Raw genomic sequence first — 25,764 nt, 5'->3', positions numbered from 1 at the left:
ATAGATATTGATATTGCAGAGCAGCAGAAATTCTTAGAAACAGAAAATATTACGGGATAATCACAGGACGGTCCCCAAAGTATTCATTATATGTAACCACATTTTTATAGTCCCACAAAATGTAGATGCCCTTGTTACAAAGTAATTTAGGGGCCGAGGAATCTTTTTTCTTTGTTCATTTGGTGATATGCACTTTCTGGTGAACACATTTTTCAACATCGTTGCTGGTGATCGATCGTGGCTGGCTGAACTTAAATCTGATTTTAGAGCCATTTTAGGATGTAATTTTTGTGTTTTTTATAATTTCTTTCTTGATAGATGTAGTTACACAGCATTTTCTTTATACATTTCAGCAGAGCTTCCTAAGTTTGACTGGGATTCACAACATCTGCTGGAAAAAATCCAAAGGATGGATCAAACACATAGGTGTGGATCCTAAAACAAATCAGTCCAATTTGGGTGAATTATTTAGAGTAATGTTAAAAAGCATGTCCTCTTCAGTATCTCAGCTGATGGATTTAAATCCTGATACGCTCGCTGGGGCAAAATTTGATACACGCCTGTGACTCAAAAGGAGGGGAGAAGGACAACGATTGTGCTTGTTAATTACTAAAAGATACTACATTTACAGTTAGCCAAAACTAAGCAAAGGGGGAGTAACAGTAAGCAGCAGATTGCACCTAGCAATGTCTCTAATTTAATTAAAGGAGGGGGGCTACCTCCTCCTGCTCTGTTTGTCCTTCAGTTCATTATAGGTCTGTGGATTCTGCAGCATGGACTCGGATGGCATTGTGACAAATCAGCGCAGACATGGGGGAAGGAGCAGAGGACCGAAAAGATGAGGTGAACATGTTACAACCTTTCGAACACCTACAGTTACTTACGATGGGTCCTGGGCAAGAGACTGTTTCACATCACCAACAGGTCGGCCTGATAGTTCCAATACGACCTCACATCCAGAAGGTCAGTACCCCAGCAAGGGGATAACGCTCCCATGAACAATGTTTACGCACCCTGGAAAAGTGGCCAACGCCCATGAACAGTGCTGATCCCAAGCTGTCAGGGGGAATGACTGGATGAACTTTCTGTGCACATTGGAGCCACCTGTTCCATCAGACTGAGTTGTGAAAAGGGGACTTTATCACTGAGGTGCTTCGCAGAGCCAGCACATGGGGGAAGAGATGCTGACATCCGAGCATCTGGTGTCCTTTACTTCCACACATGGAAGCTTTGAGTGCAAAGTCTAAACTCCAATCTCCTTTCTGCCTGATCTGTTGCATGTCAATCTGAGTCCATCTCCGGAGCCACACAGATTGGTAATAACATCTTTAAGGTAAAACACAGACAGTTAGTTCTAGCCGTATAATACTGAATAACTTTAATGGGATGTGATCTGGATGGCCTGTGTTCTCATATTTTTTTTTTCTCTTTATCTTTTGAGCTCCCAGGCAAATGAATCAGGAGATGGTTACACATTTCTTAAGGCAGCCGATTGAGTATACACCAGCAGTACAGGTTTGCTGTTTTGTAAATATACTAATATCTATTGAATCTTTTGCTATGTAACTGATATGCTCCTTTTAAACATGAGTTTGGTTCTATTATGTCCAGGACCGTATTGCTCATGATTAAACAGCAGAAGGTGTACTTTATCATCTCATCTATGAGCAGGGACTCCACAGGGGTGGGAATACTTTCACATGCTACACTCACATTTAGGTTTCTGTGAGTTGTCTCTCTGGTTAACAACTCCATGCCATAAATTTACAAACTGGGAGTTACTATCAGTTGCGGACTTCCTGGGGTGACAGGTTTATTACACAGGCCTCTCTCTGGTATGCACAGCGGTGCTCTGGGTGAGACGTCTTGTTTCTAAACCAAATATTATTCATTACCAGACACAGTTCTTAGGTTAAACTAATTTGTTAAGTTATCTCTTATTAGCTGAAAAGTATTGAGATTTCTCTATTTTACATATAACAGTTGCCAGCTATGTTATACCAGCTTTTCACCAGGATTTGTTATATTACCAGGTATTTTAGTCAGGTTGTAAACGGTGTTTTATATGTCCTTTGCCCACATACGCCACCCTATCTCAGTATGTAAATAACTTGGAACATCCAGCATTCTCACAAAGCCGAATTGCTTTGTGCCACTGGGATTCATTATTTCATTTAGATACACTGATCTTATGCAACCTCTGACCACTTCAATACAGATAAGCATTTGCAGTTAAGTTTTTGTAACAAAAATATTTTTGTTCCAAGGAGGGAAAGTAGGATAAAATAGAAAAACTAGATGAAATAGAAAAAACTGCATAAAATAAAAAAACAGAGGGTAACTTAATGCATATCTAACCTAGTTCTATTAAAAGGCCCTGCTTAGTTTAGTTTAAAATCATTGTTGTGTCAGGCAGATAGCCAGGACTGAAAGGTGCATATATTGTGTTGGAGTTAACTGGATCAATTCAATTCAATTTTATTTACATAGCGCCAATTCATGAAACATGTCATCTCGAGGCACTTTACAAAGTCAAAATCAGTCAGATTATACAGATTGGTCAAAAATGTCCTATATAAGGGAATCAGTTGATTGCTTCAAAGTCCCGACAAGCAGCATTCACTCCTGAAGAAGCGTAGAGCTACAGGAAGAGTCGTCTGCATTGTCCATGGCTTTGCAGCAATCCCTCATACTGAGCAAGCATGAAGCGACAGTGGGAAGAAAAACCACCCATTAGCGGGAAGGAAAAACCTCCAGCAGAACCGGGCTCAGTATGAACGGTCATCTGCCTCGACCGACTGGGGGTTACATCAGGATTTGTAACAACTTGATAGAAAGATAGGTGAGCAAAATAGGGGTTTAGTATGTGTTGGACAAACAGTGCATGTTGCAGGACTTTTTGATAAGTGGATCATATCTCTTGTAGGTAAAGCGAGGAATTAATTGCAAGAGGACTACAAGGTGCTATGAAAAATGACCTGATGGAGGTTTGCGTTTTCTCTAGGATTTAAAAATAGGAACTTTTTAGCGGCACACAGAGTAGGACATCTGAGTATTGAGTAGAGGCTACAGAGTTTAACCCTAAAACTCGCCTGATTGCATAAGCTTTGATTTTATTTACCCCCGCCCCCATTATGTTAACAGAGATGGACGTCCTGGCACCTCTAAACTTATCTGATCAGATAAGCTTTGATCTTACTTATATTTTCCCCACAATTATGTTGATTGAGACGCGGTTATTGGTGGAACAGGAGTTAAAACGGCAACAAACGGCATCCTGGTCATCTATATAGTATGCCTGTACAGTTGAAATTTCACGTTTGGTTATACAGGGTTTATACAGGAATGAGTAACCCTAATTTTATGCTTTTTAATGCTCTTTTAATGCCCGTAGAAATATTTTTAATGCCATCAACAAGTACCCATATATATATATATATATATATATATATATATATATATATATATATATATATATATATATATATATATATTATATACTTGTTGATGGCTGTGTTAAGACAACAGAACACCTCCGCATGCAGTGTGGCATTGGCTCCAAATGTTGTTCGCAGACAACATTTAGTGGCGGTAGAGCTTGCTTCAGCTGTGGTAGCTAATTTGCGGTAGCTAATGCGGATGTGACTGCGTTCATGGACCGCGGAACGCATTTCAAATTGGCCGGGCCCATCAGGCAATACTCACAATACCACTACCCATCACATACGCACGCGCCCGCATACACATAAAACACCAGCATCCCCTTGATCACGCCACTGATTTGCGTCACATGACACAAGACAAGCCAATCCGTTTTTAGACACCAGAATTTATTGCCTTCTCATAGGCTGTGGTCCCTGAGCATGATAAATGTGTCTGCCATGTTATAATTAAAATCGGCACCAAATTTTTATTTAACTTTTTTTCTGACGTTCCAGCACACACGCCCCGGATTTATTTCCACTTACAATCATATTACAGCTAACACAATATTTACAGAATAAAAATACTTTAAAAAGAAAAGTCAAACTCTGCTCTAAATATTCCCGAAAAAGTGACTCCGTTTTTTCATTATGCTGGATGAAGTCCCTGGCTATCCTCAAAGCATCCACTGTGGTCAAAAGATCCCTGTGTGTGTGGGCGCACAGGGATCTTTAGATTAAAATATTTCCTTCAGCTACTACGTGAGGTGTGAAAATACTGTTGTCTCTTTTTTTTAAAAAGATTTTATCCAGCTTCTGGCAGGTAATGTAAAATTTTCTTTGGTTTATATAGAAGGAATTCCTACACTACATCCAGAATCAACATTTCAGTAGACCTAGATGATAAGGCATATGGAAATTCCTAAATTGAATAAAAATCTATAGAAAAGAGATAAAGTTAATGATGAGGAGAACATCAAAACCCAAATCACTTTGTCTTTGCAAATCATGAATTGTCAAATATACCAGTTCAAAACACCCAAAGAACTGCTGATCCTGTCGATTTAGACACCCTGACAATGAATGTTTAGCCCCTCGTTTTAAAATGGACGGTGATTTTAAACTTGACAGTCAAAAAGGGACCACAGTTAAATCATTTTTATCATGTAAGGAACAAAGCAAAGGTAAAACCTATTCTTTCAAGGCAAAAATATGGAAACACTACTCTAAGCCTTCATTTCTTAATGGCTGGATTAGTGTGATTCTCTTTATCTCTGAATCGGTCAGTCCTCACTCAAATGTCTGCAGCTGGATCTCCTGCTGCACACCTTTTAATGGAAAAACATAAAATAAAAGCACATTACCCGATCCTGGCCTCCCTTCACTGGTTGCCTGTTTATCTTAGAGTTCAGTTTAAAGAACTTCTGTTTGTTTTTAAGAATTTGAACAGCTTACTATTTTTATTGTTGTTTTAAACTGTTGAGTCTTTACCCAAGTCATTTTATTAGATGTTATTTTGTTTTACCTCCTGTTAAAGTGCTCTTTAAATAATGATGGCAATGATGATCACAAGAAACTTTTGCATCTTCACCCAGAAGCTGGAAAGAAAAGAGACAAAAAGATTTTTCACACCTCACTTAGTAACTCAAGGAATTATTTTAAACTAAATATTTTAGGCAAAAATATTAAACTGTTTATTGGTTGTTGTTTTTTCTTCAATCCCACCGTTATGTTTAGTAATTTCTGCCAAAAGCTGCAGCATTTTCATTTAATCCATCTGAATGCAGTATTTGCAAGCCCTACTCTGATTGGATGGAAAGAAACCTGTCTTTGATTGGCTAGTGAGGAGGACAGTTTTTGAAGTCGGCAGTGTACGGACAGAGTCGAGCGAACAGAGAAACCATAGACATTATATATTGTGTCTATGGGAAAAATAGCCGAGCGCGTGCACAGCTGGTGATGAGCGTGGAAGCAGCAGGTCATGGCAGACAAGGAACCGAGCGCGAGCGAGCATTGTGGCTTGAGAAGAGTTCAATCAGAGTTGAGCGAGCGGCAAACAGGTTTGAAGTGCGCGCGCGTGATGTTTAAACACTGAATACCTGTCTCACTGCGCGCTCAAACAAAAGACACAAATATCGCTCCAGAAGTGGGTATACGCAATGCTGACAGAAAAATAATTGGCTATGCGCCGTATACCCGCGTACACCCTGGACTACACTGTCCGACTTCATGTGACATCGTGAAGCATTGACACCCATTGTGCAGCTTATTTTTTTTTTACAAACACGGCAAAATTCTTCGTCATCCTTACCGTTGACAGGCTGCAGCCATGTCCCGAATTCCTCGTTTTCCATCCACTTTTGTTGAAATTTGCATTTTCCCAAATTTTTCTCCGCCTCAAGCTTCTTTTCCGAACATTGTAAAAACATATGGCTTTACGATCAACCGGAAGCAGTTCCGCGGAATCAGTTATATCTGATAATATATCTGACGAAACAGTTTTTATGACCGTATTTTTTTAGAAAAAAATAATGTCACCAATATGCACATTTAATGACTTTTAATGCTAATTAAGGCCTTAATTTAAAAAAAAAATTAATTTAATGACTTTTAATGCCCCGCGGAAACCCTGTTATAAGTAACCCGAGAAAAATACATTTCCTGACCATCAAGATTGGTTGTGCATAAAATAATTAAATAATTAAAAAGAATTTAAGTGTGTCTGTGTGTGTGTGTGTGTGGGGGGGGGGGGGGACTTCCGCTTGTCACTTTGGAAAGTGGGCGGGGGATTTGAGTTTGACGAAAAGGTTCTACTTCTTTTTTCGTGCCAAATAGGCACAAGTATTGTTAATGTTTTTGTTGATTATCTCAGAGAAGAAATATTCCCTTGCATTTTTCAGTTGTAAGTTATATCTGTCTCTTTTTATACACTTAATAGTGAACCTGGAGTTTAGTCTTTCTCCACCTGCGTTCAGTTCACTTCTAACTACTGGAGCACTTCTCAGAGGAGAATTTTCTTCCCAGAAACAACCTTCACTTTAACTGGAGCAATGCAGTCAATGATATCTGAGACATGAAAGTGAAATACAGGCATGTCTTGATGACATACAAAACCTAGATGACAGGTTAGGAGGCTAGTCCTGGAACAGCTAAGGCCCATGGTCAGGCCCTTCACTGACCTGACGGGCAGATCACAGTATGCACGCCTACAGAACTGTGCGTCTGACAGGGTGGTCAGCCACACTGGGGCCCCTCAGGGGACTGTCCTCTCCCCCTTCCTCTTCACCCTTTTCACCTCGAACTTCAACTATTGCACTGAGTCCTGCCACCTTCAGAAGTTTTCTTCAGTAGGTGGCAGGAATAACACCTCCATAAACCTCCATAAACTACAACTAGTACAAAAGACAGCAGCTTGCATCATTACATCATCTTCTTCACACCTGTGCATTAACTCCACTGTCACTTTCAGTATACATTAATCCTATGAATATACAAGTTCAACCGCAACCTGGACAACGCAGGACATAAACAACACTATGATGTCATACATTTTAGTTTAACACAGATCGCACATTACAATAATCACTCTCTGCTTTGCCCGTTACTGCTCAACAACTAATTATCACAGCTCATGAGTTTATAAAAAGGCATTATTTAGCTTTTTTGAAGTTTAATAAAACTGTTAAATCCTAGCCCAGGGTATGGAGACATGTCCAGGATGGACTAGCCCCCACCCCCCACGACCCTGTGTGATGTCGAGCTGCGTCATAATTTGAATATTTTTAATTAGCAAAATGTTATTAATGTATTTCGTAAAGTTAAATATTGTTGAAGGTAATCTTGGCTGCAGTACTGTCTGACAGGTGTTTTTGGGTCGGAGTAAAATGAGTCTTAAAAGCTCTCTGAGAATCACCTCTGGCCTCACCAAGTTAGAACCCGCTTTACCAGTCCATGTTGTAGCTGCAGTTTATTTTTTTGGTGTAGTTTCCTTAATAATCAAAATCTTTGTAATTTTATTAAGAGTGTCCCGGTGCACAGCGCTCATTTTATGAACACTGTTGTTCATTGACTGAGAGCCGCTCTGACTGCAGCTCTGCCTTCTTTGGTTCAGAAAAGCGCAGGAGAAATTATTTATTATATTTTATTACTTTTTCCAATGCGGACCCAGTCAAATGCGGGACATTGTTTCACATTCAGACCATTCCTCAAAAAAAAAAAAAAGAAGCGCGTCATGCTAAATTAGCCTGAGCTAACGCTTTACTCTTCGAGTTTTAAATAAAACATAACAACGAATCATGCAGAGGTCCCTGGTTGGTCACTGCATTTATCAGCCAAGTTGCTGGAAGCCAGTGAATAAATGCTGAAAGGTGACATGGCCACAGGTGGAAATAATTCATTAATTAACTGCAGGAACAGATTGACACGCTTACCAAGGGAAGTTGTTGTCAGATGGTCAATCCGCTCCACTTCCTGACTTACTGGTTTGCATAAATCCAAAGAAAACCTTTGATCACCGCTACTGTCATTCATGCATCTGTGGCCAGTTTGAGATGTTCTTCCAAAAGTTAGAATGATTGAGCTCCGATAAAGCTCAGATTGGCAGATGTCCGCATTGCTGGTCCGCAAAGACCCACCCTACTCTCTTTCTGATTGGCTAATGTTCCGGCTTTGCCAGGTTTCATTGGTCGAGAGCAGCTTCAGTTTAAAACCTTGAATAAAAAGTGTAGACGGAACAATTTGCGCTCATTTTCCAAATGACGGAAATCCGTTGCAGCAACGGAGAACTTTAAGCCCTGCTCTAGTAATGAGGTAAAAAACCTTGGTGTTATACATGTCATTTAAATTCCATATTAGACAGGTTTCCAGGGTTTTCCTTTTACCCTCCAGAATATTGCCAAACTTACAAATATTCTGTCCAAGATTGATCCTTGTCCATGCATTTTGTTACGTCAAGGCTGGACTATTGTAATTCTTTACTATCAGGAAGTCCACAAAATGCAGTTCGAAGTCTTCAGCTGATCCAAAATGCTGCAGCAAGAGTTCTGATGAAAATCAACAAGAGGGATCATATTTCTTCAATTTTAGCTTCCCTTCATTGCCTTCCTGTTAAATCAAGAATAGAATAAAAAATTTTATCCTTCTCACGTATAAAGCCCTTAATAATCAAGCTCCATCATATATCAGAGCTCTGATTACCCCGTATGTTCCTAACAGAACACTTCGCTCTCAGACTGCAGGTCTGCTGGTGGTTCCTAGAGTCTCTCAAAGTAGAATGTGAGGCAGATCCTTTAGCTATCAGGCTCCTCTCCTGTGGAACCAACTCCCAGTTTTGGTTTGTGAGGCAGACACCCAGTCTACTTTTAAGACTAGGCTTAAAACTTTCCGTTTTGATAACGCTTATAGTTAGAGTGGTTAGGTTATCCTGAGCTATCTTTATAGTTAGCTATTTTTCTGACTCTGCTGAGTTCTCCTACTGTTCTCCAGTTTGCATTGTTTGTTGTCATTTCAACTTTTAACTTTATGTTCTTTATGTCTTTTTTCTCTTGATAATAGGTATACCTGGTCTGGTGTTCTGTTAGCTGTGACATCATCCAGGGAGGCAGATCATCTGCCATTACCAAATAACAGAAATGATTCCTGGATCAATGTGTGCTTCTGTGCTTTTTTGTGTCTCTACTCTTGTATTTTCTGTAACCCCCAGTTGAAGGCAGATGGCCGTTCACACTGAGCCTGATTCTTCTGGAGGTTTTCCTTCCTGTAAAAGAGAGGTTTTCCTCTCTACTATCGCTTCATGCACGCTCAGTATGAGGGATTGCTGCAAAGCCATTGACAATGCAGACTCTTTCAAGAGGAATGAATGCTGCTTGTCAAGACTCAATCTGCCAGATTTCCTTAAATAGGAAACTTTTTAACCAATCTGTCTGTATGATTTGATTGAATTTGACTTTGTAAAGCGCCTTGAGATGATATGTGTTGTGAATTGGCGCTATATAATTAAAATTGAATTGGTAGGCACGCCGGTGGCGCAGCGGGTAGTGCGACCCATGTACGGAGGCCTTACTCCTCAACGCGGTCGACCCAGGTTCGACTCCGACCCGCAGTCCATCGCCGCATGGCTCTCGCCCTCTTCCACCCCCCTTGCTGTGAGCCTACTGTAATAAAAAGCAAGCCACTAGAGCCGCGAAAAATCTCCAAAACAATTTTTATGAAAATTTTAATTGGTAGACAGTTTAAATCACATGCAGTTCACTAAGGCAGCAGCAGAGGGGAGTATAGCATCAATTATCTGGTGAGCAAAGAGCACTCTCACATGAGTGTCATGTGACAGCAGCTCCATGCAGTAATAGCCATAAGCAGGCACTAATGTTAGTAAAGTTTCGTAAATTACATTTTCGTTGATAAAAAATTAATTTTTAGACTGACGTTAGGCAAGAATGTGGCTGTGAAAAAACGAATTATCTGCTAGGTTTATCAAACATATGTTATGTCCGTACCCAGCTGTAAGCTGAGCGGACTCTACGCAGAGCTCAATTTTTACAACTGTATACAAGGTGTTTAGTTTCAATTCAATTCAATTTTATTTATATAGCGCCAAATCATGAAACATGTCATCTCAAGGCACTTTACAAAATCAAGTTCAATCATATTATACAGATTGGGTCAGATTATCCACCTTATTTTTGACGGAAACATGGAGGCAGCGAGTTGACGTTTGTGTGTGCGAGACTTCCGCCCGCTCACTTCCTGTCAGTGTTTAGCTAGCTGAGAAGCGGCTCATGCAGCTACTTCGTCTCAAATTACTCAGCATTATGACTTCGAGGAAGACCGGGATCGTTTGTCCGGTTAGAGGCTGTCATAATAACGGGTGTAAAAGAAAGGTTTACGTGTAGCAGGAGTGTTTTAATCATCGACCGTAAACAAGAGCTGTGGATACGACGCGCCCTACTTCATTCACCCTCAGCCGAAGGAGGAGGAATCCCTTCGCCTGTGGTTAAAAGTTTCTGAAGAAACCACCGAAACGATCGTATGTTTCTTGTTTTCATTTTGTGGACAAAAGACCGACAGAGGAGCATACGATTTAAACTATTAATTTAAATTTAAAATTTTAAGCCAAAACATGAAGTGGGCAGAATGTTTAGATGTCCACTTATAACATCAGTTTAATTCCAAACATTACAAAATTAACTGACCAGCAATCTAATCACAACGAGCCAACAGCCAGTATGTTTCTGAATCAGATGATTCATCAGCCTACCCTCCATAAGATCGCTGCTGCATGACTGAAGGCTTCCCCTGGAGTCGCAGCATCAGAGCGCTCCGGTCGTCTTGGTAGAGCCGGTTGATGCAATCAGGATCCAGCAGCGTGAACGTCGGACTAGTTTTGGCTTGAACGGACATCAGCCTCCATGAATACCAGGTTATCCTTGTTGATATTAACACCGATCCAACTTTTTCACTGCGGAGGTTCGCTTCGGTAAAGTCGCACTGCAGAGCCGTCCGCACCAAGTGACAACACAAAACAGGTTAAAATGTCCTCGTACGTTATATAAGTCCACTTCTTCATGTCATCCTCTCAGTCATGAATAGTTTGAAGCTGTGGCCCTGACCTGCCACTTCGATTGCTCTGCAATTTTTGACAGTGTTGCCGCGACAGCTGATCATTTCAGTCAAACTAATGTTATTTGGCCGAGGGAAGCGCTGAAACGGAAGTGCGACACACACAAACGGAAGTTGGACCCGTAGTTACTTCCGCGTTCGAAAATAAGGTGGATACAGATTGGTCAAAAATGTCCTATATAAGGAAACCAGTTGATTGCATCAAAGTCCCGACAAGCAGCATTCACTCCTGGGGAACCGTAGAGCTACAGGGAGAGTCGTCTGCATTGTACATGGCTTTGCTGCAATCCCTCATACTGAGCAAGCATGAAGCGACAGTGGGAAGAAAAACTCCCCATTAACGGGAAGGAAAACCTCCGGCAGAACCGGGCTCAGTATGAACGGTCATCTGCCTCGACCGACTGGGGTTACAGAAGACAGAGCAGAGACACAACAAGAGAGACAAAAAAGCACAGAAGCACACATTGATCCAGTAATCTGTTCTACATTAGATGGTAGTAGCGGGTGAGCCGTCTTCTCTGGATGATGTCACAGTTAACAGAACGCCAGACCAGGTGTACCTACTATGAAGAAAAAGAGAGAGAGCAAAAAGTTAAAAGCTGAAATGACGATAGTCATATCAATGTGATACAATGCAAAACTGGAGAACAGTAGACTGAAGAACAGTAGAAATCAGTAGAGTGAGAAAATTAGACCCTGATGTCCTCCAGCAGCCTAGGCCTATCACAGCACAACTATAGAGATAGCTCAGGGTAACATGAGCCACTCTAACTATAAGCTTTGTCAAAACGGAAAGTTTTAAGATTAGTCTTAAAAGTAGACGGGGTGTCTGCCTCACGGACCAAAACTGGGAGTTGGTTCCACTGGAGAGGAGCCTGATAGCTAAAGGATCTGCCTCCCATTCTACTTTTAGAGACTCTAGGAACCACCAGCAGACCTGCAGTCTGAGAGCAAAGTGCTCTGTTAGGAACATACGGGGTAATCAGAGCTCTGATATATGATGGAGCTTGATTATTAAGGGCTTTATACGTTAGAAGAAGAATTTTAAATTCTATTCTTGATTTAACAGGAAGCCAACTAGTTTCTCTAGTATAGAAGTTTGAGCAGTTCTCGCTGCATGGACCGCATACACAAAGGCGCTCAGCTGTGGTTTGGGTGTTCTGTCTAAAGATAGAACACCCAAACATAATAGAAGAAGTCAAACAGTAGTGGTGTGTTTACAAAGTAATGGTGGACGTAATTGTTACTAGAAGCATTCAAAAAAGCTTTTTCAAAGAAAGAAAAATACAGAATAGCGGATACCGCTGTCTCTGTGTTAGTATAAAGCTATTTAGTGTAATGTGAGCCAACAATATTAAGACCGCATCATAGCAGGCAGAAGAAAGGTAGGAAGAAAACAGCACAGCTATTAACAATAGTCTTTTATAGAGCTGTGACTGCAATTGCTGTAAAGGAACTGAAAGTAATAATCAGCATTTTGTTAAAGGAGTTATAAGTAATACTGGCACCTTGTGGCCCAAATCGGTACAAAAGTTGCTGTTACACAGGATAGGTATATGATGTTGTATTATCTTCCATTTCTGGACTGCTTCCCTTTGAAAGGAGGTTTGAAAGGAGAAAAGGTGACTAAGACACTGTTGATGGAGAAGACCAATTGTTCATAGGGAATGTTACTCCCATCCCAGGTGACAAATCAGAATAATTTTGGCTGATTTTACAGTAAATATATTACTTATAGGCTTCTCCAAATTGTCCTTAGGTGTGAGTGTGTGCGTGAATGGTTGTTTGTCTCTCTGTGTTGCCCTGCGACAGACTGGCGACCTGTCCAGCGTGTACCCGCCTCTCGCCCGGTGAACGCTGGAGATAGGCACCAGCAACCCCCGCGACCCCATGAGGGATTAAGCGGTTTGGAAAATGGATGGATGGATGGATATTACTTATAGCTCCTTTAACTGGGGAGAAACAGTTATCAGTCTGTATTCTGAATCAACAAAGAACGTACCTGTGAGATACTTCTGGCCTTTAGTGCAGTGTGGTAAGCTGAATGGATGGACTTGAAACCTTTGTGATGCTGCTTTACTCTAAAATAAAATAAAAAAAGTTTCAGCCAAGACTGGAATGTGTTTTGATCCTGTTCTAAAGGTTTTACTTGGTTTCTTAGAAGCACTGCAGCCATTTCATAGCATCAGGTCATACTTGAATTTAAATAAATACCAATTTTAAAAAGATTATTATGACATGCTAATTAAAATAAAAAAAATGAAATTAATGCAGTACATTAATTTAACTGCATGCATTTTTACCCGACAATCCTATATTGGCCATAGTTCTCATATAAATTGCTCAAAGAAATTAGAGGAACATTTTGAAAACAAATCAGATGTCAATTGCAAAAAAATCATGCTGGATATCCATGTGTTAGAATTAAAAGGTTGCAGAATAATTTGATAAATATTAAAATTACCAACCCACAGAGGGCTTAATCTGAAGTCACAGAAAAAGTGAAACTGAAAAAGCTGATGCCATAGCCTGGACCTACTTGCTGAAATGTCACTGCAGGAACTCAAGATGGTACTCATTAGTTTTTATGTCAGGACATTCTTTTTATGAGATGACGGATAGTTACCCAACACTGAACCACCACCAAACTGATCATGCTGAACAATGTCACAGGCATAACCTACTCCACACCTTTCACATCTGTCACGTGAGCTCAGAGTTAACCTTCTCTCATCTCTCACTTAGCACTATGCATCCTGTTCCTCTTTGCACAAAGGAGCAGATACCATTCTTGTTGATGGGTTAAGGACCTCCGGTGGCCTTGTTGGACTGACTGTCTCCTGGAATTTCCTCCATCACCTCTGCACCCATGACTGTTCTGCTATCCACCCCACAAACATGGTGATGAAGTTTGCGGACAACAGCACCGTGGTAGGTCTCATTTCCATTAACAATGAGAACCCTTACAGAGAGGAGGTCCACAATCACACACAGTGGTGCTCCAGGAACAACCTGAGCCTGAACACCAGCAAGACCAAGGAGGTAATAATGGATTACAGAAGGTCCAGGAAGACCAAACACGCTCCACTCTGAATACGTGGGGAGGTGGTGGAGCGTGTGGACAGCATTAGGTTCCTGGGCATTTACATCTCCTCTAACCTCGCCTAGTCTGTAAACACCTCCCATCTTCCATCAGGCAAACGTTTCACGATCAAGTACAAAATGAACAGACTCAAAAACAGCTTCTTTGCAAAGGCTGTGAGGGCTATCGCCCCCTGCTGAGAAGACAGACTCTGTTACACGTCACAATAATACAACTGTGAATGCATATTTGCACACTCTTAACTCCGCAATGTTTCATTGCATAGTTCTGTATATGAAGGTTTAAGAATATTGCACTGCAGGCATGAATGTATCATCAAAGAGGCTTTGAGTGATTAATCCATGCAACAACACAGTAAATCATATAGTTTAAAAAGGGCTGACTTTCAGAACTCTGTATAAGTCTGACCCTGAAGATTATTTTGCACGTGTGGGCTTCTCAGGAAGTGTGTTTGGTAAGTGTAGCCAACTGACTGATTCATCTCTATATATAAAAAAAATGTCCATGTCGGTTGAGTCCACCAGTATATATTGTTTATGTGCATTCTGAGCCGATGTGTCTAAAAAAAAAAAAAAAAAAAAACATTTTGCCCACAGTAACACGTTGTGACAACAAAACATTCTTGATTCTTGATCCTCTTGAGACTGTGCTGGGAGACACAGTAAGCCTTCTGGTTATAGCACGTTATCCCTACCCTACTTGAGTTGGACTGCCTGTGCAGCGTCCAGGTATTGCCTCATGCTATGCAGTGTCAAGTAGTGACACTGACCCGTGTCAAAAGCAAAATTACTGTAAAAAAAAAAATAGGATGGAAAAATATGTCTGTGGTCTTCACTTGCAAAACCATTTCTGTTTTTGGAGTTGTTTTGCTACTGCACTTTTGTTGCACTTGCTAATTTTATTAACACTAAAGCAGCTGACAGTGATCAACAACCCCTTCTACCACTTAACTCAACAGATCAATATTTCACAAGTTTAATTGACTTGATATTATACTCTGCTTAAAAAGTGTTCATTAATTTAATTGAGAAGTGTATACTGTTGTACCTGTGTTTCACAGTGTAATGGCAATATGCAGTTCAGAGGCACCCAGGAAACAGCCAGTTGGGCATTGATTGCAGCAGCAATGGCTCTATGGAGGACAGCTGATTTACCTACAGGAAGAGAAAACATGCGTGGTGACAGAGTATATTATGAATACATGCTATTGTAATGTCAGGCAAACAAAGAGAGGACGGAGGCAATTAATTAATCCTCCAATTAATAAACATAAGTGATATAAAAATTAAATAATAATGTGTTGTCAAGGATGATGCAAAGACTCTTGACCTAAAAGGAAGAAGAAACGGGTGTAGTGCCATCACACCATGGCTAAATTGTGTTAAAATTTTAACATGTACCATGGGAATCAAAATGCATTTTAAGCAAAGAACTTCCTCACAGCCACAAAGGAGAATTCAGCCTAGGACAGTCTCTCTCCTTCAGCAGGATGCCAGCTGTGGACCACTCCCCACAGATAAAAGCTCAGAGCACCTCAGAACTCTCCGGCCTTCTCCCAGAATCTCTCTCTCAGACCCCTTTTTTCCTGGGGCTCCCGAGGAGGGGGGGGGCTAGCGAGCCGGCCGGTCTCCTTCCTCTGGACCATGTGGGCCTCAAGGCCCCGAAAGGCCACAGACTGCACAGAACAGCCATTCTGTAGAACTCATCTGCCTGCTTCGATGAGTGACCAGGCGAAAAAGGGGGTTTTCTCCTCTTCTGCGGAGCGGAGGACCTGACTGAATCCGGAGAAAACACACTGATCGGAGCTAAGCTGCACTCTGACTTCTGCGCAAACCAGCCGCAAAGTACAGATTGCTGAAACAGCCTTGTTTATTTTTGTCAGCTGTTGCAGAAAAGCAGACGTGAGACGCCTTCCCTCACCAGACAAGCTGAGCGAGCAGACTATTAAATGGATCGGTAGAGGCCACCAAGCTGCCCAGACCACGCTTCGGCTAGCTCCCGACCACATGCTGCTGCAGAGCTAAACGCTAGCCCGCCAAGAACAGCCAACAACTTTCCTGCTTTTCACTGCCATGACCAAAGTGGACCGAACTCACACGAGGCACCGACAGGTTTGGGCTGAGAAACCAGAGGGAGAAGTTAAATGGCTCATTTGGAAATGTTTTGTAAATCGTTTTGCACCTGGTGTCTTTGAACAAAGGGTAACGGAGGTAGCTCATGCTAGCCTTCGGTTTCATGGTATTGCTAATATCATAATATCTGAGTGTATTTTATGGTTATAACTAGGGCTGTGCATAAAAATCGATATAAAGATTAATATCGATATTTTTAAAAACGATTTAATATCGATATTCTGGCTTTCAATATCGATATACCTCCCAACCTCTAGGGGGCGTTATTACAGCGCAACCATTACAGTTCACAGTGAGACGAATTTGTGGAACGGCCGACAGGATTTTAGAAGCTCCTTTGTCCCTAAAATCAGATGTTTGGGCACATTTTTGGTTTCTGTGACACGTTAAATGCATTGAAGCAAATGCACTTTATTTTCCTGTTAATATGTCTGTGATCAATAAATAGAACATAAACATAATATTTGGCTGATTTTGGTGATTGAATCACTGAGCATTAATTCAAAGTAATAAATATCGATATTGGAATCAAAGCAAGCTGAGCTATGTATCGAGAATCGTATCGTATCGTGAGCTGTGTATCGAGAATCGTATCGAATCGTGAGCTGTGTATCGAGAATCGTATCGAATCGGCTCATCCTAGATGATACCCAGCCCTAGTTATAACAAAGGTCATCTCCACAAGGGTTTCATACATTGATGGGACATTAATGTTTACGTTATCTGGCCACTCATTATGCCGAAAAAAATTAATTAAAATCAAGCGTCCTAAAGTTACGGTTTTTACTGAGCAAATCAATCTTTAAAATGTTGCAAATCATTCTTTATATTATTTTATCAAATAATGTGTTGTTTAACTCAGGATCTGCATTGTGAATAGGTTGGAACACATACCAAATGTTAAAAATTAGTTAAGCTCATTTAACCTCATTCCATATTCTTTAAGATGAACTTCGGTTCTTTAATTTAGATCTGCAGTGAACCAGGATTCACTGAATCATTCTGATGATGGAGATCAACCATTTTATTTTGTCTTTACATAGTTCCTTAGCTTCTTTTAATCTTAATTTGCTTAGTAGTTTTAGTTGAGTTCCACTAGCCTAGTAGAGAGGATTTGTTGATTGAAATATAGTGTTAATTAAGATAAACAGCATTCTATAGTGATGTTCTCTGGATGTTAATTTTATTTCTGTTAATAAATTCTTGAACTTGAAGAGAAGTTGTCACTCCTTTATTCCATATGTGTGCAGAGTTTTCTCCAACTGGATGCCAGTGCTCAAATCATTCAACTCAAAAGAATGCCAGTGCTCAAATCATTCCTTTCAACTATTATTCTAATATCAGCTGTTGGACTGATATTCAACGGACAATACCTAACAGACCAAGAGTTATTTATTAAACATTAGATAACTTAAAACAGTGTGTAATAGCACAACAGTCTGCTCCATAATGCTGCCACACGTATAGGACCTTGGTGGGGGCGTCGCTGTGGAGAGGGGAGGAATTCCCAGCCCTACTGCCTAGTGAAATCTGGTGACCCCAAGACGGGGTCAGACTGAATACTTTATGTACAGGGGACGTACATACGTATTCAAACAGACCATTTTCAATTTATTGCATTGTGTGTATGTTGAGGGAAAATTTGAATTTGATTCATTTTAGAGCATACATAAATTGTGTCAGAACAGCACAGCTAAAGAATTTTTGTAATACTAGACTGCTGGAGGATGACATGATCTTGCTGATTTTGTCCTCTAGCAGTACCTGTTGGCTGGTCTGAGGCTTCAGAGGTCTCTCTGGGCAGCTTCTCCACCAGGAACATGAGCAGCGAGCGAATCTCTGGCTCATTACTGTACAGAAAGGTCTGGTAGCCAATCTCTCCTTTATAGCCAATGTCCTAGAAAGACACAGGTCAAAATATCAGCATAGCATACTACAGCAAGTAGGGCTGTACGATAATAAGACAAACTCCATAATGTAGTGGTTAGAGATTGCTGTGAGGGTTTGCTACGATGACGCAGAGGTATAGAGCACGTCCCATGTACTGAGGTCTTAGTCCTCCTCCAACACAGCTGATCCAGGTTTGATTCCGGCCTGAGGTCCTTTGCTGCATGTCCTCCCCTCTCTCAACCCCCTTTTCCTGTCAGCCTACTTCGTGAAAATGAGCCACTAGTGCTGTAAAAAACCCATAAAAAGGAACCAAAAAATAAAATAAGAAAAAAGACAATGCTGTGATAAGGATATGACTTGCGATAAATAATCAAATAAAGTAAGTGTCAATATCATTCTGTTTTCTGTTTGATGCAAATGAGTACACTGTCCATATACTGAAAAAAAATGTCTATTTCAACAAGGTTTTACTGAAAACATGCTTCCTGCCAATGTCAGCTGTTTTGGCAATGAAAGAAATGGAAGTTTGCTAATAATGTCCTGGGCTGGTTGTGTCACCAAAATACTATACGCAAAAATAGCAGAAATGCATAGCACCTAAATACTTACTTAACAATATAGCACTCCAAGAAGTTCTTTGCAGCATCCATATTGTGCACAGTAATATTAATGTATTGCGCAGCTCTAAGAGCAACTACTTGCTAAAGACTCACAAAAAAATAGAGAAAACAATTACCTGATGACTAACTCCAGTCAATAGCCATGGAAACAAGAGAAAATTATTTAAATGAGGAAAAGCCAGTGCTTAATCATCATCTTTCAGTAATAGATATTCTGTAGTTTTAATACAGCTGATGATGAGACAGGCAATTCAAATCTGACGTGCAATTGCAGCTTCTTCAAGTTTTACATTTATATTAACTTAAGGACTAGTATAATGATGCTCTTATGTGAATTTGGTTCTTTTAAAGTGGAAAAGCGGATGTAAGCAGTCCTTTCAAGAAGTAACATAAGGAGTTGTTTTATTTCTGCTCACATTGATAAAAGTTGTTTTGACATCAAAATAGGTCATTTTTTTCAGCTATTTTTTTCCGATAGATTACATAATTTTGAATCACAATATTTGACACGAGTTAAAAAACCCCAAAAATTACTTTGGCAGCAATTGTGATTCTACCGTGAAGAAAAAAAAAGCTACAAACAGACTTCTAGTTTCTATCACTGGGTAGTAAAATCTTAGCAAACCCTTAGCTTAAAATTGGCTTGTTGTCCTTGTAAATACTAAAGCACACAGTAACCATCATGGAAAATATTAAATCAAGGCTTCAGAAACGGATTGATAGCACCTAGACCAAGAGTGTTTTAATGGGTTAAATATAAGCCAGTAGATCACGTGATGCGCCGAGCTGAGCAGACGTGAGTTTTTTGGCTCCGCACTGAACTTTGTTAAAATATATACTTAAACTCCTTCACCAAACTAAAATTGCCTCGAGTGGCTAGCTGAAGTACTATAATGTCGTTGGATGACTTTTTTTGCACAGCCTGGTCAAAGCAAAAAGAGAGAAATGGGTAAGAGAGGAGGCAAAGCTAAAGCTAGCAGTAATGCCGCTGTAGCTAGCCATGGAGCTGAGAACGAACCCATGGGCGATGCCAAAGGTGAAACGTGTGCAGCGCGATATTGACATTGTGGGCCGGGTGACAGAGAACATTTAAAAAATGCTGGATGACAAGCTGGCCGGTGTGATAAAACCTATGAATGAACTCACAGAAAAATTCGACTCATTGATAGAAAGGGTGGAGGCCGTAGAGCAGCGGGTATTGGATTTGGAGGATGTCACCGCGACAAATGATCCACGCATTTGCGCTCTTGAGACCCAGCTTAAAAAGGCAATGGAGCGTTTGGGCAGTTTTGAGAACCAGAGCCGTTGACAAAACGTGAGGATTGTAGGACTGAACGAGGGAGCGGAGGGAGAGGCGCCGGTAAAGTTTTTTGAAAGGTGGATTCCAGAGGTTTTGGGCTTGGAGGAGAGTCAGACCATGATGATCGACAGGGGACACCGCACGGGACCGCCAGTAAAGTTCGCCGGGAAGGAAGGTCCACGCGCCGTCCTGGTGCGAATGCATTACTATACCGACACGTGCCAGATTCTCCAGGCTGCGAGGACCAAAGGCAACGTGAGCACACAGGCAGGCAAAGTCTCCTTTTATCAGGATTTCTCCGCGGCAGTGGTGAAGAAAAGGAGGGAATCAGCGACAGCACGCAGAACTCTTCGTGAAGCCGGGGTAAAATATGCCTTTCTGTATCCAGCTACTATCAAGATATTCAACCCTGACGGAACCAACCATTCTCTCAGGAGCGCGGAGGAGATTAAGAACTATGTGGACAAGTTGCAAGGATCTACATAAGACAACAGATAAAACTGTGAAAGGTACAATGGCTTACTTGAAGATAGCTATAAATGAATAACTTGGGGCTTGTTATATTGTTTTTAACGGGCTAAGCATCATTGCGCAATTTTGATTGATATTTCCAGTGCGGGGAGTAAAGTTTCTGTTTTTTCCCCTGCAGCTGTACTTTTTAAAAGTATAACTAGATCAGTAATTATGTTTATTTTGTTTTTTGGGTGGGGGTGGGGAGGGATAATGATTCCAGGCTTTCTGTTCCGGTTTTGCCTGGAATCACTGTTCTTGGTTTACATGTTAATTCACTGTTTATTGTTACAGACTGGTCAGCTGAAAATGTGGTTAATTTTGGAAATGGCACACATGTTTTAATATTTATTTTTAGACATGTCAGTTAAGTACATGGAATGTTAAAAGGTCCAACAACGTGATAAAGAAAAAGGCCATATTGAATTCTCTAAAGAAAGATTTGATTCATATCGCTTTTTTTGCAAGAAACCCACTTGACTGATGATGAGCACAAAAAATATTGAAGAAATTGGGTGGGACAAATATTTTTTCGTTCTTTTCTACAAATAAGAGAGGTGTAATAATTCTCATACATAAAAATCTTCCCTTCACTGCTATAGCTACTGCTAAAGATAATGAAGGAAGATATATATTTGTTAAAGGGGTATTACATGGAGAGAGTATTCTGCTAGCTAATGTATATGCCCCCAGTGTGCAAGATGAAGGTTTTTATACAGCATTATTTACTCAGTTAGTGGACCTGGACTGTGACAATATTATTCTAGCAGGCGACTTTAATTGTGTTTTGTGCCCACTAATGGACAGATTACAATCACAAACTATTTTGACTAAAAACTGAAAGGCCCTTTTAAAAATTTTGAAAGAGCTCGACCTTGTGGATATTTGGCGGCACTACAACCCATTGTCTAAACAATATACATTTCACTCTCAGCCTCACTTGTCGGCATCTCGCATAGATTACATTTTTGTATCCAAAATTATTAGTCAGCTAATTACACAGGTGAATATAAGCCCTATAAGCCTTTCGGACCATGCTCCGGTAGTATTGGCTATGCAGCCTTTAAGACATATTGAGCGATCAGTAACTTGGAGAATGAGCACAGTATCTCTGTTGGACGACAAATTTGTACGTATTTTAGATGAACAAACAACATTTTATTTAGAAAGTAATGATAAAGAGAATATAGATCCAAGAATTTTATGGGAAAGTTATAAAGCTTATCTTTGAGGTGTTATTTCATACACAAGTCACAAGAGAAAGGAACGATTAGCAAGGCAGTTAGAGATTGAGAATAATATTAAACAGTTGGAAAAACAATCATACTGTACCAAATCTACAGAAACATTAAATGAGCTTAAAAGCGCTAGGACAGCTCTCCAAAATCTAATAATGCATAAGGCTGAGAAAGATATTCTTTTCGCCAAACAAAGACTTTTTGAATCAGCTAATAAACCTAATCGATATTTGGCTCGTCTTGCAAAAAATATCCCTGCAAAATCTTTTATTACGGCGATTTTTGATTCTAATGGTCAGAGACAAATGGAAAATAATAAGCTAAATGATAGCTTCAAAGAGTTTTATGCTACTTTATATAGCTCTGAGATTGACATGACTGACAAGCCTGATATCAGGATTTTTCTTAAATGATGTAACATTTCCCCAACTTTCTGAGGAACAGGTTATCTTGGTGGATTCTCCCATAACGCAGTTGGAAGTAGATAAAGCTATATCTGCACTTCAATCGGGGAAAAGTCCAGGCGCAGACGGCTTTCCAGTGGAGTTTTTTTAAGGTAATGAAGGGAAAATTAGGCAGCTTGCTGCTGAGAATGTTCAACAAATCGTTTGAGGAACTAAAACTACCAGAGACTTTGTACAGAGCTAATATAACATTTATAGCCAAAAAAGATAAAAATCCTGAGTTTTGCTCATCCTATAGGCCTATCAGCCTTCTAGGCGTGGATTATAAGATACTCTCAAAAGTTTTAGCTCTTAGGCTAGAGAAAGTTTTGTGCTCGATTGTAGATGCAGACCAAACGGGTTTTATTAAGGGGAGGAATTCGTATTCTAATACAAGACGCCTTTTTAATATTATCCATTATGTTAACTTTTACCAAATTCCAGGGTTGGTTGTTTCTATGGACGCTGAAAAGGCGTTTGATAGGATTGAGTGGGAATACATGTTTGAAATTATGAGAAGATTTGGGTTTGGACCAAATTTTATGAGATGGATTAGAATAATATACAACACTCCAATTGCTTCTGTGTTAACAAATGGTCTGTTGTCTTCTCCCATTCAACTGGGTAGAGGTACAGCTCAAGGTAGCCCACTCTCACCACTCTTGTTCGCTCTGGCCATTGAGCCTCTGGCTATGGCCATTAGACAAAATCCAGATGTTCATGGCGTCAAAATTGGGGGAAAAAAAGAGCACAAAATTCTGCTTTATGCAGATGACATTCTTCTGACACTGACAAATCCAACTAATTCACTACCTGTTTTGATTAAATGTATTAAGGATTTTGGTCTTATATCTGTATATAAAGTGAATTTTGATAAATCTGTTATAATGACCTTGAGCAACTTGGAGGGGGATAGTGAACCTGCATATATTAAACCTTTCCGATGGGCCCCGTCAGGATTTGTATACTTAGGAATTAAAGTTACACCAACTATTAACCAAGTGTATAAGCAAAATATCGATGGACTGACTCATGATTTGTGCGAGGTGCTAAAAAAGATGGAGGGCTCTTCCAATATCATTTTTGGGGAGGATAAATCTTGTTAAGATGGTTATCCTTCCTAAAATACTATATCCCACAGCCATGCTGTTTGTAATTTTAAAATCAGAAGACATTAAGGCTATTAATAAAGCAATGGTTAACTTCATTTGGGCAGGAAGAAAACCCAAAATTAAATTAGAGATATTACAACTTGCAGAGTTTTAGGGGGGTGGGGATTACCAAACATAGAAAATTATGTTCTATCTGTACAAGCCAGGATCATTTCTGCCTGGATACATGGACACTCTGACTCGCCTTGGCTCAACATTGAAACATCATTAAGTAAACCTTCCTCACCTGTTAACATGCTAGGAAGACGTTTGAACGACTTGCCACAAATAGTGAAGGATAATCAGTTGATATGTAATGTCTTCTGGGCATGTAGAAAGCTGAGAAGACTGTTTAAGAGTAGTCACCTGCTTAATATGGTATCAACACTTATAGACAACCCAGATCTCCTGCCTCAAGACATAGGTTCGAGTTTTGTGGGTTGGCATAAAGCAGGCATAATTAGACTTTCTGATCTCTTTGAATATGGGGCATTTAAATCGTTTGATTCTTTAAAAGCACAGTATGCTTTATCAAATAAGGAATTTTATAAATATTTACAAGTTAGGCATTATGTCATGAAGGAAGCAAAATCATTGATACACCCAACAGACTCGTATAGACTGGAGAAGTTCCTTCTTGAAAATAAAGATCACAAACATTTTATATCAAAATTTTACTCTGAGATTTATCAGCTAAATCTGGACAAACTGGCATGGTTGAGGAAATCCTGGGAAACTTTACTCAATTGTGAAATAAACACTCAATTATGGGATAAAATCCTGCTCCTGCCATCTAAAATCTCTGTTTGTAACAGATTTAAAGAAATGCAGTATAACATTTTGCATAATGTATATATTTCTCCTTATATTTTTAGCAAGAACAATGTGGGAACTTCTCCAGATTGCCTCAAATGTAAAAGTTCTGTGGGCACTAGGTTTCACTGTTTGTGGGAATGTGTGGTTATTCAGTCATTTTGGAAAGATGTATGTGCCAAAATCATTACAGCTATTGGTCAAAGTGTGTCAGAAAATCCACTGATGTGTTTGTTGGGACACATTCCCAAGTCACTAGTAAAACATGAGCATGTGATACAGTCACTTTTAATGTTAGCAAGGAAGGCCATTATGGTGAAATGGGTGGGCAGTGAACCCCCACTGCATGAAAAGTGTGATTTTCATCACTATGCGGCACTGTAGTTTGTCGTGGAAGTTCAGGTTAACGGCTGTTCACGGTAATTTGCAGGCAACACCGAAAACTGCCATGAATTGTCAGAAATTGACGTGGGCCTTGCTTCGCAATTGTCCCTCCATGACCCCCCCTCCTCCTAATTCTAGGGGAGGCTTTAACATGTAAATGAAAATGTTGTGAGCTATACAAATGCAAATCGGGGTTGCAGGGGGAGTTTACCCCACGTCTCGCATTCAACTCGCCTTCAACTCCTCTTGGACGCGATCCACAACTTTCAGCCAGTCCGCAGACTGACGAGAAGAAACTGCTGATTGCTATCAGTGGACTGTCTCGTATGAGTCAGTCGGTATTGAAGCAATGCCAAGAGCGTGGAAATGTTCAAGTCAGAAGTTTTGGTTGGGTCATTCATGATAAAGTAAATGAAATGGGGTTTAATGAACTAAAGATAAGTCCCACTGTACCTTTCCCAGATACTCCACCATGGGTTTTTAGGGAGGTGGCCATTGATTTGGGATTATTAGAAGAAAAACTAAATAATGACATGGACAAATACAAGGTGCAGAGTTATTTAATGGAGAGGTATAGTGAGGATTTAACTATATATACAGATGTATCTAAACTAACTGATAAAAGAATGGGTGTTGCGTATGTCATTCCAAAATTAAACATTAAAGTTGGAAAAAGAATGAGTGATGATTTAGCAGTTTACACAGCGGAATCGATTGCTGTGTGGCTAGCTTTGCTTTGGGTGGAGGTCAATAGGCCAAGGAAGGCAGTGATTGCTTCAGATTCCAGCTCAGCTTTAACCAGTATTAAACATTTCAGTCAAAATCAAGGCAAGACATTGTGTATGATATACTGCAAGCTGCAAATAATCTAATAAAGTCAGGAATTAATATAACTCTGGTATGGGTACCAGCTCATATAGGAGTAATAGGAAATAAGTTAGCAGATAAACGTGCTAAGCAAGCAGCTAGACATTCTAATATAGATGTTGAAGTGAACTACAGCAAAGCAGAAAGTGAAAGTATGTTCAAAAACATAGTCAAGGGTAAATGGCAAACATTATGGGACGGTGGGCAGACTAAAAGTTCTATAATATACAGAATAAAGTGGGAAAGAGCAGAAATACAAACAGAAGCAAGGAGG

At 40.1% G+C, this 25,764-nt stretch overlaps 1 protein-coding gene across 1 annotated transcript in view; it reads right to left on the bottom strand.

Annotated features, from left to right (window-relative positions):
• ccdc22 (coiled-coil domain containing 22) overlaps positions 1 to 25,764 on the bottom strand; it is a 72,805-nt gene that overhangs the window by 38,549 nt on the left and 8,492 nt on the right. The window contains exons 3-5 of the mRNA XM_036133127.1: positions 18,039 to 18,171; positions 15,190 to 15,296; positions 13,042 to 13,120 (exon numbers count right to left, since the gene is read on the bottom strand). Of these exons, the coding sequence (XP_035989020.1) occupies positions 13,042 to 13,120; positions 15,190 to 15,296; positions 18,039 to 18,171 (319 nt within the window). The remainder of the gene's footprint in view (positions 1 to 13,041; positions 13,121 to 15,189; positions 15,297 to 18,038; positions 18,172 to 25,764) is intronic.

This window comes from Fundulus heteroclitus, unplaced genomic scaffold (genome assembly GCF_011125445.2).
Source record: "Fundulus heteroclitus isolate FHET01 unplaced genomic scaffold, MU-UCD_Fhet_4.1 scaffold_58, whole genome shotgun sequence".
In the NCBI taxonomy this organism is placed as follows: Eukaryota; Metazoa; Chordata; class Actinopteri; order Cyprinodontiformes; family Fundulidae; genus Fundulus; species Fundulus heteroclitus.
Note: the sequence above shows the minus strand (reverse complement) of the source record. Positions and strands in the feature narration are given on the sequence as shown.